The sequence below is a fragment of the Notamacropus eugenii genome, chromosome 5 (genome assembly GCF_028372415.1).
Source record: "Notamacropus eugenii isolate mMacEug1 chromosome 5, mMacEug1.pri_v2, whole genome shotgun sequence".
NCBI classification, from domain to species: domain Eukaryota; kingdom Metazoa; phylum Chordata; class Mammalia; order Diprotodontia; family Macropodidae; genus Notamacropus; species Notamacropus eugenii.
This window is the reverse complement of record NC_092876.1, coordinates 256,057,632-256,074,944: the sequence shown is the minus strand read 5'-3', so window position 1 is coordinate 256,074,944 and position 17,313 is coordinate 256,057,632. Positions and strand designations below refer to the sequence as shown.

The following is a 17,313-nucleotide window of genomic DNA, read 5'->3' as shown; positions in this document are numbered from 1 at the left end:
AGAAATACAAAGCTATAACTGAAAGTAAACAAATAATTTACTATCTGACAGTTAGACAACCTCTAATCTTAAAATTGTGTGTTGTTCTCCATTATGGAACTAAATGTGTTGATCAACTAAATGAATTTCAAGACCTAATTCCCTCAATGGAAAATGACCTCCAGGAAACAATATGCAAAGAATCAGTCTTTTCTTTAATAATAAGTTTATGTATACTACATTTTAGGGTGCTACAGGATTTCCTGGTTCTGCTGGCAGAGTTGGACCTCCAGGCCCCACAGTAAGTCAGTTCAGTTATTCAGATAATTGATTAACAATATAATTTTTAAATTTTCTTGTGTAGACATAGGATCCCTAAAATATTGTCATAATGCCTTATTGTTCCATTTTTCTTCATTCAACAATTTTTGTCTATATAGTTTCTTGTCAGAGCAAACTGATATTGAATACTGCCTTAATAGTTGTCTGAAGAGCTGATTGGTAGTAGACATTTTAAAGAGCAACCTTGTCTCAGCATATTGTTACTAGAGTAGTTAAGTATCATTCCTGAGGATTCTTTGAATTAAAAAAAAACAACAACTAAATATTACTTGGTCACTCAGGGTTAGTAACAATCAAATGCTACATGTTTATTTTCTTATTCAAAGAGATTTGATGATTCAGGTTATAGCTATTTTAAGAATTTTCCTCTTTCAGAGGACATTCAGAACTGCTAATCTCATGGATGTTTAAAAAACACAATTTACATTTGAATTAACTTCTAGAATGAATGAATCTATTTGATAAAAAAATTGACTGAAATTTTTCTTTTACTTTTTCAAGGGGACTCATTTTTAATCTCTCATATCTTATGTTCTATCACTTACATCTATGTTCCATTAGGGAGCTCCAGGGCCTGCTGGGCCATTAGGTGAACCTGGGAAAGAGGGACCTCCTGGTCTTCGTGGAGACCCTGGTTCTCATGGCCGGATTGGAGATCGAGGACCAGCTGGACCCCCAGGTAGCCCAGGAGACAAAGGAGACTCAGGAGAAGATGGACAGCCTGTAAGTTTATCAAGGCATAGTCCTTTTTTTGTATGAATTTATATATTATGAACTATCTCTTTTATAAGTATTTACAAACAGAATAATAATCACTATCAAAGGAAATAATTTATTGAATAGTAACTTGTACTTCAGTACCATTTAAGGAATATAATTTACCAATCAAGTATTTTGTCTTATAAACATATTTCCCTATTTTCTGATCTTTGTTTCATGAGTTTCAGAATGTCCTACAAGATTTTACTGTGCTTGTGAATTATTTTTCAAAAAATTGATTGAGTAGAGCAAAATTAACTTTAATGACTATGTTCCATCTAGGACTGTCTCATGCTTGTATTAAAGTCAAGTAAGGTAACTTGATAAATGTGACCACCAAGATTACTCTCTTCTGTGACCACTGGATGATTAATAGCAAATAAGAGATGAAATAAGATGCTTTCTTGCCAGTGTTATGGCAGACGATATTCAAGTTCCATATAGAAGAGGAAAATCTTATAAACAGTGAGGACTTCTTGTTTGTGAATAGTTGATACTGTGATGATTAAACCAAGCCCCAGAACAATGAAGAATCTCTTCAATGAGATCCTTTATAGACCTAATTTTTGACTATGTATTACTCAAAAGGAATCAGCCTAATAACATATATGAAACTAAATGAATGAAAACTTCCATTCTGTAAACTATCAATAAATCATCAAGCATTCACTGAACACCTACTATGTGCTAAGTCAACACAGAAGGCATTTAATAAGTGCCAGCTATGTGTCAAGCACTCCAGTAAGTGCTGGGGATAGGAAGAAATGCAATAACAGTCCCTACTTTCAAGAAACTCATAATTTGATATTCCAGGAATTGCATTATGGTCTCAGTAGACAAGGGGAAAAAAGTGAAAAAATTCCTTCTCTCAATGGGATTATTTTCTATTGGGGGATCCATAATACATAATCAGATATGTACAAAATAAACAAAATGGAGTTTGTGGGGGAAAGCATTATTCAGCCAAGGAGACAGAAATTAAGGTGTCAAAAAGTAGATGGAAAATCAAGAGAAAATAGTGACACAAAACCTAGAAAATAGAGAAGGACTAGAAGTAGACAGTTGTTAACAATCTCATATACTGACACCATATTACAAAGGATTGAGGACTGAGAGGTGAGAAAGTGGAGACTACTGTGCAGGCAGCTTTTTTCTAGAATTCTAATTTATTTGGATAGCCAGTGAATCTAGGACCTTATTTGATACCATCAATACATACCTCCTTATAGAATACATCTTGGAAAGGCATTGCAGATGGACAAAGCAATGGGTTCAAAATTGAATAGAGGAAAAGTAATTTTTTATTGGATATTGGAAATTGTGCAGTACTTAGAATAATCTCAAGTGACTCCCTAGTTCAAAGACCCATCTTTGGAGAACCCAAATGTTTTCCTGGTGATTCTTACTGTGAATCTTGGATTGTCACATTCTGAGGAGTTAAAGTTGTGAATGAAGCAAAGGGCAATAGAGAGAGGCATGATGGGTACAAAGCAGTTGTAGTGGTGATGACCTACATACAAAAGTTTGATAAGGAATATCTGGGAAGAAATATATCATCCAAAAAAAGAGGTAGGTCAGTTATATTGAAAACATGAGATAGATAGCACATATATGGAGATGCATAGATATGATAATTAAACTTTTGACAATTGATGAGATAAACAAAAGAGAGAGCATTGGAGACAGAAGAGATGAGGACCCAGAACAGAGGGGCATCTATAGCTAGGTTGTACAAGCTAGAAGATGATTGAGCTAAGGACACTGAGAAGGGGCTTTCAAAGAAGTAGAGGGAAAATAACAAGAGAGCATTGTCATTGGCATCCACGAAATGCATAAAGACCTAGGGGAAGTCCTACATCACACTGAGTGGGTTTTATAGTTAGAGCCTAAGGAAAAACATGGATAAAAATAACAGGACATGAAGGCAGGGATAGATTACTACTTGAATCAGTCAGAGGGCCAACATTGTTGGGATCACATATTCATTAAAGTGTTGAAAAAATATCCCCTTTCTTTCAATGATAATGGGCTGATAAATTTAATAAAACATGAGTGATATACGATAAGAGATTATTTTAATAATATACATTTAGACTATTAAGACTATATGTTGAAAAATTATACTCTAATATCTCTTTTATGTAATGTTCTTGGTTACTGGTCACACACTTTTTAGGCTCCCTTTCATTTATATATATATATATATATACATATGTATAAACTCATACATTTATACACACATGTATAAATACATATATGCATGTATGGATCTCTTGCTATATATATTTTTATGTATATATAAATGGGTATATGTGTGTGAATAAGTGTGCATTTGCATATGTATATGTACAGATAGATAAATAGATAGGGAGAAAAAATATAGCTTAAAATCTGTATTCAGTTTTATTTGGGCAATTTACATGCTTTAAAAAATGCTTTTTTTTTCCCCACAAGTAGTTTTGACCTCTAAATAATCTCAGATTCTCTATGTTGATTAGAAATTTTAACTTCATACACATTGTGGAATTTCATAGGAAAATAGACCTTTTCCCTGTCAACCTTTAACATGTTTCTAAGGGCTTTGTGTACAAGTGAATACCTGGAATATCACTAATTCTTGTTTGTTCTGAATTTTAGGGTCCTGATGGTCCACCTGGTCCAGCTGGAACTACTGGGCAAAGAGGAATTGTTGGTATGCCAGGTCAGCGTGGTGAGAGAGGCATGCCTGGCCTGCCTGGCCCAGCAGTAAGTAACTAGATTATAAATTGCTGTATCTGAGTACCTTTAACGTACTGTTTGTATGATATCTATCATATTTTCTGTCCTAAGGAAATGCAAATAGTGTTTTGTTAGAAACATATTCAAAATACCTTTCAAATGTTCATTATCCAAATATCAGAAATTACATATAGTTAACTACCTTTCAGGCTTTTTTGATAAAATATCTTTCAAGTCATAGTTGAGGAGAAATTTGTAGAGGAGGAAAGCCAGCTGGCTCAGTGGACAGAGTGCAGGACCCAGAATAAAGTCTGAGTTCAATTTGGCCTCCAGCACGTGCTAGCTGTGTAATTCTGGGCAAGTCACTTAACTTCTGCTTGTCTGTTTCCTCATATGTAAAATGTGAATTATAATAATACCACAATAATATCACAAAGAATTGTTATTATAATAATAAAACCACAATAATAGCACAAAGGATTGTTGTGCTTATCAACAGAATAATAATTGTAAAGTGCTCTGTAAATTTCAAAGTGCTATATAAATGCTAGTTAATGTCATAGTTATTATCATTCTTTGAAGTCAAGATAAATGGATTTCAAACACTTATTTTTTAACCTAAGATAAAAAACAATAAATTGTCCTGGGGTTAGAGGTTAGATAGCTGATTTCCTTTTGTGTAGTGTTGATTTTGTTTTTTTAGAAGAAAACCTCTTTCTATAGAACTAATAACAACAGATGCAGCATATTGAAGTCAAGGAAAAAAAAAAAGCTTTGGACTTTGAGTTTGAAAATTGTTTTGAATTGTACTTCTAACCACCTCAAAGACTTTGGCCAAGATACTTAAGTACTCTGGGCCTCATTTCCTCACCTGTAAAATGAAGGGATGGGTCTAGCTGGCCTTCATCCATTCATTTGTTCATTCATCCATTCAGCAGCCTTTGGCACTAGCAGAGATGATCCCAAATGAGACGCAGAGGGCTGAGGAAGGATGGGTAGGGTAGGGTTGCCATTTTTTCTTTATGGTTTAACTTTTTATATTGTATTGATTGTTGGTAATCTTGGCTCTAAATTAGTGGGCAAGGAGCTAAAATGATAGACAGTTGGCTTTTGGTTGGACCATGATTCTCAGTGAGTCTTCATTATGACTGAAGAGTTGCAGAAGAACTAGGTGCAGTCTTACAGCTAGTATTTATGTACTGGTTTTATAAGATGATGTGAAAAAGTTTTTTTCTTGATATATTTTAGGGAACACCAGGAAAAGCAGGTCCAACTGGAGCACCAGGAGACAAAGGTCCCTCTGGCCCTGTTGGCCCCCCAGGTACCAATGGTCCAGTAGGAGAAGCTGGGCCTGAGGTAACTCCTATAGTGTTTATGACTTGATTTGAAAGTATCGTGGCACTGCTTTTTAGGAAAACTACATTTTGAAATTGATTAGCCTTAGTTTTTAACCTTAGAACCTGAAGTACTTTCTTATTTCATATTATGTCGGGGCATCCTATTCTCTTAGTTCTTCCCCAAATGAGGACATAACGGAGAAGAGGACAAGATTAATATCTTTGTGTTGACCTTCAATAAGTCCTGACCTAATCATTTTAGCTGATTTAGGTTGCTGCCAAATTGACTTGGAAGTGGAAACACAATTCCATTCATCCTTTCACTTTATATTATTTCATTCTGAAATGGCATATTTGTCAAAATAGCTAGGCATTATGGTGATAAGATTGTTATAAATAGATACTGCAGCATAAGGAAAGGGCAAAGTCAATATATATCATATTACTTGGTGATCATTATGAATTGAAGCTGTAGATGTCATATTACCTTAGGCTATTTTGAGGGCAAACAGGACTTCAAAAGAAAAATAAGAAGTTGTAGTATGTGATCTGCTGTGCTTTATTATTTTAAGCACCACATCAACCACCCAAGAAATGTTTTCTTCTGAAACTTTGCTCTCAATAGCATTTTTATGTGATATCCAATGTACAATTATGGGACTTTAAAAAATAATTGATTTAAATAAAATAGGCAGAAAGAACTTTTGAACAAAGAAATTTACAAATTGACTTGGAATGGGTGGAACATCAGCTAAAATTTTAGAATTGAGTTTTTAAAAAACTTAGATGATAATTGAATTAATTTAAGGAGTATTAGAAAGAAAACATCTTCATTGATAATGAGTGTCAATGGAAAGTAAACTTTAAATATGCAAATGAGCTTATAATTTTTACAAATGCTTCATAGCAACACAGAGGACTACTGAATCTTATTGAGATTTCTGTGTTTAATTAGTTTAATTGGCTTTGCAGAGAAGTGGGAAATATCTAATTCATCTGCCAATGTGACATTTTCCTTATAACTTACACCAATTGAAAACAATTTTTTACAGGGTCCTGCTGGTAATGACGGTACTCCAGGACGAGATGGTGCTGTTGGAGAACGAGTAAGGATAATTTTATTAATAAAAAAAAATCCTGACTTTTTGTGTGGTATGAACAAAAATTTGTTACATATAATGACTAAAATATATTATTGCTTTGTAGATCTAGTTCAGTAAATGCTACAAATGATATTAAACCTTTAGTTTGAAAGAATATTAGTTAAAGAATGATTCTAGAATTTTTTTGTTTTGCCTTAAAAATTGAGTCCTCCTTCCCCAAGACCTTTTGTTTATGCAAACTATGCATATAAATATTGACCATACTAGAAATTAAAACATCTTAGTGAACCCCTCTGAAAGGCTGTCAAGAACCCTGAGCCATTTCTAGACTACACTTTGAGAAACACTGGATCAGAACTAGGGGTAAGCTCAAAAATATCTAACAACTAAGCGTTCTAGGAAAAAATAGTCTCACAACTTTTAAAGTTAAACTGCATTATTAACACCAAATCCAAAAGTTCCGCTGAAGGTCTATCTAGCTCAAAGTCTAGGACTTTCCTTACTAAAGTAGTTTCTGGAATCTTATTGTAGATTCTGAGGGAATTTCATTGTAAAGTTTGTTTAGGTCCAGTTTTTCTGATTCCTCCTCAGTACTTTCAGAACCTGACAAGAGTATCATTCTACCCTGGAAGACAGTGGTTCTTTAGATAGCTGAGGCTAGAATAAATGTTTTAGATGGTTTCAGGGGGTCTTAAACTGATCTACATTTGGACCTGTTCTATCGTCATTATTCAGAGTGTCCTCAAAAGTTTTAGGGCAGTTTTAAACTTTCATAGCTTAAATAGCTATTGATGCTTAAAATAAATAACAGCTTATTTTGATATTCTTCAATAGATTATTTTAATAGCCTAACAACAGAATAGATTAATAGCCTAAAAACTATGCTAAATTTTTGGCACTAAGGAACTACACCTTGCCACATACTGCCAGCTTGCCAGAACTGCAAATCATGTTAAGATAGATTCTACCTTGATTTTGCATACTTGATAAGCCTTGTATAGGAAGTCTTAAAAGTCTTAGTGCAGTTTAAAGCTGTTTAAATAGTACTTTAAAACTACTTAAACTTTAAGAAGACTTTTGAATCTTCCTGTATATTTTTGATTCAATCTGCAAAGTCAAGAGTGTGTCTGCCTTAATGTATTTAGCATGTTCTGGCAAGCTGTCAGTGTGTGGCAAGGTATAGTGTTGGAAACTCTAATTAGAATAAGATAGAAATTCGTTTCTATATTCTCCTCCATTTAATAAAAGAAATGTACTTCAGTAAATGCACATATCAGTGACATCGTAATTTTGAATACAGAGGAGGAATGAATTTTTTATAAATGCTAAAAATTTCTAATCATGATCATGATGATTTTGGATAGGGTGATCGAGGTGACCCTGGGCCTGCGGGTCTACCAGGTTCTCAAGGTGCCCCTGGAACTCCAGGACCTGTTGGAGCTACAGGTGATGCTGGACCACGAGGAGAGCCAGTATGTAGCAACTCAATTTCGTTTTCTGTATATGTATGTATGCATGTATCTTTATGTCTATTCATCATCTACTATCTACTATCTATCTATAAGTATATCTATCATAAGATATGCATGTGTATGCATTTAAAAATGAATAGATCTGCATTAAGGTTAATGCCTTTTAACACCAACAATAATTAGAAAACCAATGTATTAGTATTATAATTCTGTTGATAGCATCCTTATTCCCCAGGTCCCAAACCTTAGAGTCTAGATGTTTCCTTTTCTTTGTTTTTTCCATGTCCATCAGCTGCAAATCCAATTTTTCCTCTGAATTAGTTTCCATATCCTCTTTTTCACTTTTAGTATCACTGTTTTATTGCCCTCATCATCTCTGCCTTAGACTAGCTAATTACCCTTCCTCCAGTTTCACTCCATCTGTAATCTGACTTTCACATTGCCATCAAAGTAGTATTTTTGATGTAGTGGATTTTCTATCACTGCCCTGTTCTAAAACCTGCAGATCTTCAATTGTATGATAAATAAAATACAGACAAGGGCCTGGCATTCAAGACCCTCAATAGCTTAACTTAAACCTCTGTTTGTAGCTTCATTTTAAATTTCCCCCTTCACCAACTTTGTGCTCCAGTCACATTGGGATATTCACTATTCTTTATTCTCATCCTTTCCTTTTCTGTCCCTGGGTCATCATGCACATTCTTTCCTTCACTTAACAATAGATTTTCCTTTTGTGTTTGCCTTTGACACCATCCCCTACGTTGACTAATTGTTCCCTTTTTCCATCTCTCGGGTCACTCTGTTTTGTCTCTTCTATATTTGTAATATTTCAACTTGTAGGAATAACTTAAAATGTATTTGTTTGACTGCATTGAATTAAATTAATCTATAAAGTAAAAGGTTCAGATTGTATGACCTCTAGGTTCCATCCAGCTCTGTATTTTCGATCCTATGAATTCATGGTTCTTTTGAGTAGGAAAAATTGTTTTAGGTTAAATGGAAACCTTTGCTTTCCATTGTTATGTGAAAATATTAATCTTCAGGCATACTTCACACATATTTGTAAAATTTAGGCACATTTAGGCACAAATTTGCTCTAAATAATACTATAAAGCTAAGAGGATGTTTATGCATTTCAACAGTTGCAGTATAAATCACAATTCTAGGTAATGGGGTTCCACTCTATGGATATTAGCTCAGTATTGGTTCTTAATCATGGAGTTATATATCCAGAAAACTACATCCACAAACACATCATCTACCTACACACAGCTCCCTGCTTATTCATGAATTCATGTTCTGTTTTTTTTGTGACTTTCCTTCCTAGGGTTCTCGAGGTCCTGTAGGTCCACCTGGCCGGGCTGGAAAACGTGGTTTACCAGTAAGTCCTCTTGATTCTGGAGTTTAGGACATAAAATATACCAAATAGGGGAAGAAAGGTACTAATTTCTAAGGTCTGAAATTCTATATGCTCCAAGCTTTGGGAAAGAAAGAAATTCAAATAACATTCAAGGTAGTCCTATGGAGAATTGTAACTAAATGGGCACAGCTACTGTCCAGCCTTTCTGCATTTTGGAGGAATTGCAATTGTCCTTATTGGCCAAATTATCTCCTTCCCCTCTCCTGCAAGTTGGCTGGTATGTTTACAGTTTTTATTCTATTTCCTCCACTAATCATCTACATAGCTACTCAGGCATCTTACTATATCTAAATCCTATGTTTAGGACAGGCTGTTAAACCCTTTCCTCATATTTTTCCTTGTATGAACTTGTTTCTGTTGTCTATGAAGGTTAATAATAGTTTTCATACTCATTTTCAGGTTAGGAAAATAATTTTAATTGTCAACCTCCTAATTATTTTAAAGACTTAAAATAAATTCAGTCTTTAAACTGAAGGTAGACCAGAGCTACTTGGTTGTTGTTGAGAGGGTAAAGCAAGCGTCCCAGATTTAAATTATGGTTGGCAACAAATTTGGAGAGAACATGCCGATCTTTATTCCCCTAAGTGTTGCTTAGTTATTTTTCAGTTGTGTCAAACTGTTCGTGATCCTTTTTGGGGTTTTCTTGGCAAAGATACTGGAATGGTTTGCCTTTCCTTTCTCTAGTTCATTTTGCAGATGAGGAATCTGAGGCAAATAGGCTTCAGTGACTTGCCTAGACTCACCAGCTAGTGTTTGAGGAGATTTGAACTCACGAAAATGAGTCTTTCTGATTGCAAGTCCAGCACTGTATCCACTGAAACACCCTGTTGTCTCTACTGTACTCTTCCAGTACAGAGCAGCATCATTTCTCACTCAAAACCTTATCTAATGATCAAATCACAGGCCCAGCTTAAAATAAATAAATAAAAATATATCTATATCTATCTTAAGGTGAATAAAAATATTTTCAAATAAGATAAATTAATTTTAAAACTGTATAATTAAACCCAATGCTTTCTATTGAATTTATTTTTTCTTGAATAACTTCTAAAGATAAAAAAGAGACAAGTTTAATTTATTCTTCCTAAAACTTGACTGCTTTCGAAATTTAAATGGTTATTTTTATGTGAAATAATTAAAACCAATGGCAATTTAAGAAAAGATTTACATGCTAGTCAGTTGCCAGTTAGGGAATTCAGGAAATTTAAATTAAAAAAAAATTCAATACTTAAAGGATCCAATTTCAAATGCTTATCCTTCAAACGAGACAAATAGTTTCATTTAGTTCACTTTGCCATGGTGCCACCAGAAATGTGATGGGGCCACCAGTAATATTTTATTCTAGGAACTGAGAAACTAGGAAGATCTGGGCCCCAAAGCATTCAGCAACCTTCTCTCCATACCACTCTCATTCCCTGCTTCTTCTCCATCTAGTCTCTTCCATCTACTAAGATCCATCAGAGTAAATGAATTAGAAAAACAAGGTTGCGATTGGGCCTAAAGGTCAAAGAGTATAACCCCCAATAAGAGTATAAACCCAATGAACCTGTTATTAATTATTCTCCTTTGTAATTTCTAGAATTGACCTGACCTTATAGTTGTTAAGGAAGAAATTTAGGCAGGAAGCTCTTTTCCTTCTACTCCACGACTGCTTTCTGTCCTGCTATCAGATTACCAGCTAGCTTTAGATTTTCCAAACAATCCAGCTAATATATTGAAGTGAATGTAGAGTTCCTACATCCTACATCCTAATCCCTAAGAGCAGATGTGTGGTAGTGTTTTTCTTAAATACCATTGATTCATTTATAAATTCATTTGTCTCAAACAAATAATTTTTGCATTCATAGTTTCTTATAGCATACTTGATCTATTTGTATATTAAAGTCTAATGAAACAGAAATGTCAATCATAGTCTAGAGGGAAACTCAATTACTTCACAATTTTAGATTTTAATATTATGATATGGTGTAGATGATATTATGAATACTTATTTTATACTTTTGCTTGTTATTTTAACTATTTAAAAATGTAGCGTAATTCACTCCTTTAGCCTGTCAGGAAAGTTAAAGATATGTAGTATTTCACCCTTTTTGCAGAAAAGATGTTTTTAATAATGGCATAAGAAAGCTTATGAAAAACAGGCCAAAATAGAGCTATAACTAAGGATGTTTAATAGTCAGAAAACAGTGTTAATAAAATTAAATTAGTAAATTGACCTCTTAAAATATATTTTATATTGATTAACTACATGAAACTATATTTGATTTCAATGTTTTCAGGTACATGATGCATTATCTAAGTAAATATATAATTTGCATCATAATTAGAACAAAAGTGGGAATTTCTTAAGCAACTAGACATATTTACATTTTAAATAAAGAAATGAATTATTGTTATTCTTTCTATATATATGTATGGGCATGTATGTATGTGTATGTGAATACATATGCATGTATTTATATACGTGTATGAGTATTTTCCAACTACCAGTTTTTCTGAAAAACATTCAAAGATTTTGTGGTCTCATTTTGACTATACAATAGATTAATTCCTGTTAATAAATATAAGAAATATATGTAATTGAAAAATAGATACATAACTTGGAATTTTGAGAGACTTAAAGTCTGTGGAATCATATTGCAATATTGAATATATGTCTAGGGCCCCCAAGGACCTCGTGGTGACAAAGGTGATCATGGAGACCGAGGTGATCGGGGCCAGAAGGGTCACAGAGGCTTTACTGGTCTTCAGGGTCTTCCTGGACCTCCAGTAAGTAATTTCCTTTCATGTTCTGTTTTTGTTCATTGTTTTGGTGAATGTTTAATCTAGAATAGGTAGATTGACAGATACACACATATATTTAATTTAAATTAAAGGACTTGCTGAATAAGTGATCTTCTGGCTCATCTATTTTACCTAAATATTTGTAGACAAATAACAATATCAAAAGATATGAGTATATGCAGCAGGGGTGGTGGGAGAAGGCATTTGCATATTCTTTTAGTTTGTTTTAGTCTTGGTAAACTAAGGCTTTTCTACTAACGTCCTATTCTGGTGCCTCATTGCCAAGGAGAAGTGACCATCAAAGGCTATTCATTCCAGTGTAGAACAAGATCATCTTAGAAAAGCTTTCATTATAGGTCATGTGATAGCATATATTTGTCTACTGTCTAAGAACAAGTCTAAGTCATCTTAAGCACCATCAGAATTTTGAAGTCAGAGACTTTTGCTTTTATGTCCTTATATAATGAGTACCTACCAGAGTTTCAGTGCCTATATATACATATATCTGCAATATACCTATATGAACATACTTATATAATGTATATATGGCACTTTATAAATGCTAGTCAAATCTAATTGAATGGAGTGGAACTGAAGAGTCCCAATCACTAGATTGGCCAGAGGGTTAAGAAATTTTCAGCCACAAGAACGCTTAAAGACTATCTTCTAAGTTATAAAGGGGTTTTGATCTGTGTTGATAAAAATGCAGATTTTTAAAGTACTGAAGTAATCAAAATTAAACTGCTACTAAAAACATGACTGAATGATTAATGACTGTTTAAGACACAGATGTCTACAGGTGAAGTCAATCGTTCCATATCTTTACATGTTATGCTGAAGTTATCATGGTGCAGTTTATATAACATAGTAATGTCTTTCTTTCTCTCACCTCCGCCCCCCAACTTAGGGTCCAAATGGTGAGCAAGGCAGTGCTGGAATTCCGGGACCATTTGGCCCTAGAGTGAGTATATGTATTTATTTGTTGTTTTAGTTCAGTTGAGACTCTTTGTGACCCCATTTGGGGTGTTCTTGGCAAAGATAATAGAATGGTTTGCCATTTCCTTCTCTAACTCATTTTACAGATGAGGAACTGAGGAAAGAGGAGTAAGTGACTTGCCCAGGGTCACACAGCTATTAAGAGTGCGAGGCCAGATTTGAACTTGGGAAGATGAATCTTCCCAACTTCAGGCCCAACACTCCACCCACTGCAACACATAGCTGTGTGTGTATGTGTGTGCATGTGTCTGTGCATGCATACATGCACAGACACATGCATATATGTACATATATAGACTTCCGTAGCTATATTTACATATATAGATATGCAATATGCACATATATACATATAGTTTTTAAACAAGCCAACAAGACTAGCGCTTCCTTCACTAGCTTTCCCTTACATGACATATGTCCTCTGAAACTGCCTAGAAAAGAAGTGAGGCAAACAGCTCAGTAGTGTTTCTATACATTATTCAAATGTACAACTGTAACACTTTTTAACATAACTTTGATCACATATTCTCTTTAGAATCTTATAGTTTAGATGAGATCATATGACAGTTTTTCACTCGGAGTTATCTGAACTTTGATCAAGTATTTTATTGTTTGAAATTTGATGAAACAGACCTACTTTAACATGAAAATTTGTTATTTAAGCTAGTTTTATTTATTATTTATTATTTATCATTAAGCTAGTTTTAAAAATTTACCTTTAAACAACAGTACTTATTGATCAAATAAAGTTTGCATAAGCCTGACTGAGGAGCAAATCATGAAATGAGCCTGTATTGGAAACTTTTTTTTAAAGACTGGGTCTCTCTCTCCCACCCAAGCTGAGGGCCAATCATACTTCTCTGGTCAGCAAGGTAGCTTTGACTAGCTCTTTCTCCTACTTGGGATTATTTGCCCCTCCTTAAGCAACTTGATGCTTCCACCTCTCTTAAAGGCTTACCATATTAATATTGAATAAATTGTATTAGTCACACAATTAGTTTAAAGCATAGTAACTTGGAATTTCTAATCTCAGTATATCTGCCTTAACTTGCTCTGTACTTGGACCACATTTGAAGCTTTAAGGGAACTACATTTATGTATTCTTTGGAGCTAAATTATGATTTTTTATGAAAATGGGGATTTTTTTCAGCGTTGAAAACTCTCAGTGAGATACCTTTTTTAAATCTATTGCAAAGAAATGCCTTTACTATAGTTTTCAGCTTTAGTTTTCTCATATTTAAAATGAGAGACAGTGGGACTACATGATCCCAAAGGTCCCTCTTGATTCTAAATCTTATGTTATTATGTTTAAAAATGTACATAATAGGTGTGACTTTATCAAAATACAGAAAGGTTTTCTGGAATGACTGATCTTGAATCATGTACTATGCATACATCAGAAAATTAATCTAAATCCCAACTTCAACAATGAGGCATCACCGTGAGTTACTGAGAAGTAATTGGCATGTGACAATAAGAAAAACAAAATCATTTCCTTGACAGGAAAAAAATTGAACCACATTACATGCTGATTAAATGTATTCCTTGTGTTATTCAGGGACCCCCAGGACCCGTGGGTCCTTCAGGTAAAGAAGGAAATCCCGGGCCACTTGGACCGATTGGACCTCCTGGAATGAGAGGAAGTGTGGGAGAAGCAGGACCAGAGGTGAGTCTAGAAGATTTATTTAAATGTTGTCTAAAGCTTGAAAAGTTAGAGCTGAAGGGATCTTTAAGAAAGAGTCATCACTTGATCTCTTTAAGTGAGACCTGGATGATCACTCAGAGTTGTTGTAGATGATATCCCTGTTCTGATGGAGGTTGAAGGTTATGACCGCTAAGCTTCTTTCAATTCTGCAATTCTTTGCATCTGTGAATCTTGGAAACTAAAACTGAAGCCTTGCTCCACACAATAGTTGGTCTGCACCTAGTTTGGTTAATTCCACAAGCAATATTTACATGGTGTCGTCAGGGTCCCCTGAGGCTGCATATAATACTATATCTACATGCCATTTCAGCTAAGGAAGTCTAGATTGACAAATTTCCTGATTTCTAGGTAGAAATAAATCTCAGCTGAATTGATTCTTCTTATCTGAAATCCTTCCATATTGATTGTATACTTCTAATGTTCCGGGATTCAGAAATGGCTTTGTGGAATTTACTTTAATTTCCTAAGATAAAATTTCCCATCTGTAGGTACAGCAATATGACCTATCTGTCAAGGCAGATACCCCAGTGCCTATTTAACTCAAGTAGTGATTTATAGACCTGTGGGTCTCAAAAAAATGTTTTACACAGCATTTTCCACATATGAACTTTCACAGTTTGGCACAGAGTTCTTATTTGGCTACAAAGTGCATTAGTAACAAAAACTGCCATTTCCATCGATGGGGGTATCACATCTAAACTCTGTACCAAATGAAGCCAAAATTTCTGTATCCAAAAGTTTAAGTAATGATCTGTTATCTAAATTCCGTTTAAAATTTTTTTACACTACTAGGGTCCACCTGGCGAACCTGGTCCTCCTGGTCCTCCAGGCCCTCCTGGTCACCTCACTGCTCCTCTTGGGGATATAATGGGACACTATGATGAAAGTATGCCAGACCCACTCCCAGAGTTCACCGAGGACCAAGCGGCCCCTGATGATAAAAATAAAACAGACCCAGGAGTACATGCTACTTTGAAGTCACTAAGTAGCCAGATTGAAACCATGCGTAGCCCTGATGGCTCAAAAAAACATCCAGCACGTACTTGTGATGACTTAAAGCTTTGCCACCCATCAAAGCTTAGTGGTAAGTATATAGCAGAAATTCTTGAAATAAAATGTATTGCCTCTGATTGCAGGATAAAAAAGCAATACATACTACCCTACACCTTTCAACATAAGATCATATAAAAGGGACCACAGAGATTATTTAGTCTAATATACTCATTTTAAAAATGAAGAAACTAAGGTTTACCAAGGTTTTGTGACATGTCTAAGGCCACACAGCTAGTAAATAGAATGGCCAATATGCCTCTGATCCTAAATCAATTCTGAGATCCTAATTCTTAATTGTTCTCCTGTTTGTTCCACTTTGAAAACTGGAACTAGGCTTTGGAAAACATTTTTTGCTTTCCTTTTTTTGATGAAAATTACATTTTTCCTTTCAATTCTTAAACCTGTCCTTTAATGTATGAAATAATAAAGCAGTTTCTGAGCATATTGGCTCTTAAAATTTCAGCTACACTGGCTGAAAAGTTTAAGCTCTAGAACTCATCCCAAACTTTCCTACTTCCAAAAAGTTTTTTCTTTTAAAAAATTAACAAACATATTTTTCTCTAACCTCCTCCCCTTCCATTAAAAACAAAAATAACAACAAATCCATCATGGAAACAAAGAAATCCATTACAGCAACCAAGAAGTCTAGACACACACAAACAAGCACTCACTATCTGTTAGAGACACGTTTGACACTAATGAGGCATCAAGCAAGCTCACACAATTCTATCTGCCTGTTTCCTCTGTCCTTCCCAGCTCTGACTAGTCTGACAAACTTCCTTTGAGCTCTTCTCCAGCTCTGCTTCTTCCTATTCCACCCTTCCTGTTCCACCCCTTCCTATTCCTCCTATTCAGCAAGCTCCTCTCATCACATGTGGCTTGGCTTCTATGTGATTTAAACAAGTCATGTGGGTCTATTAAAGGATGGGAAAGATCTTCAAATTAAGCAAAAAAAAAGTACATTAACAATACATTTGACCCCAAGATCTTTCTTATCCATTACATAGGTCAATGGGCACATGGTATCAAACAGAGCTGTAACAGAGATAACAAAAATAAGGATATAAAGCAATGTCTCAGGGCAGGGCTTGAGCACAAACACCCCATTATTCACCCTTGAATGAATGGGCCCCAAACCCCTTGGGATAAGGGGCAAAAAATCTATTCTTTCATATCTACTGCCTGCTGAAATTGGATATAAAGCTGTCCCTGATCCACGAGGTCCCATTTGAGGAGTTAGTTCCTCAGCCAGCATCCAAAGTTGGTTGATCCATGTCTAGGGGTGACACAGCACATTGGACAGGGGGTGACATCTGGCTTAACTGATCAGGCATCTGCAGGTGGAGGGTATTAAGCCTTCAGCAAACAAATCTGAAAAACAAGGTGAATAGACTATAAGCCAAAAAGAAACAAGGAGACAATAACCAGAAGCAGAGTAGATATAGGGTCAGCCATGCTTCTGGACTTCATGAATCCACTATCATAGCCTCATTCACTTTTGTTTACTGCTTTCTAATTTGCAATTTTGGGGTCATCATTCTGGCTAGAGGTACACTTTCTTTAATCTGAGCTGGGGTCTGGACAATTTCCTATTCTCCCTGCAGGTGTGCCAAACTTTAATACAATGTTTCAGGAGAATCTGTAGGGG

The 17,313-nt window shown here is 35.0% G+C and overlaps 1 protein-coding gene across 2 annotated transcripts in view; it reads left to right on the top strand.

The window, feature by feature from the left end:
• Positions 1-17,313, top strand: part of COL5A2 (collagen type V alpha 2 chain) — a 194,778-nt gene that overhangs the window by 161,593 nt on the left and 15,872 nt on the right. For both annotated transcript variants that reach the window (XM_072612632.1, XM_072612633.1), the window contains 11 exons: positions 227-280; positions 883-1,044; positions 3,718-3,825; positions 5,047-5,154; positions 6,188-6,241; positions 7,603-7,710; positions 9,038-9,091; positions 11,792-11,899; positions 12,822-12,875; positions 14,466-14,573; positions 15,405-15,696. In XM_072612632.1, coding sequence (XP_072468733.1) covers positions 227-280; positions 883-1,044; positions 3,718-3,825; positions 5,047-5,154; positions 6,188-6,241; positions 7,603-7,710; positions 9,038-9,091; positions 11,792-11,899; positions 12,822-12,875; positions 14,466-14,573; positions 15,405-15,696 — 1,210 coding nt within the window. The remainder of the gene's footprint in view (positions 1-226; positions 281-882; positions 1,045-3,717; positions 3,826-5,046; positions 5,155-6,187; positions 6,242-7,602; positions 7,711-9,037; positions 9,092-11,791; positions 11,900-12,821; positions 12,876-14,465; positions 14,574-15,404; positions 15,697-17,313) is intronic.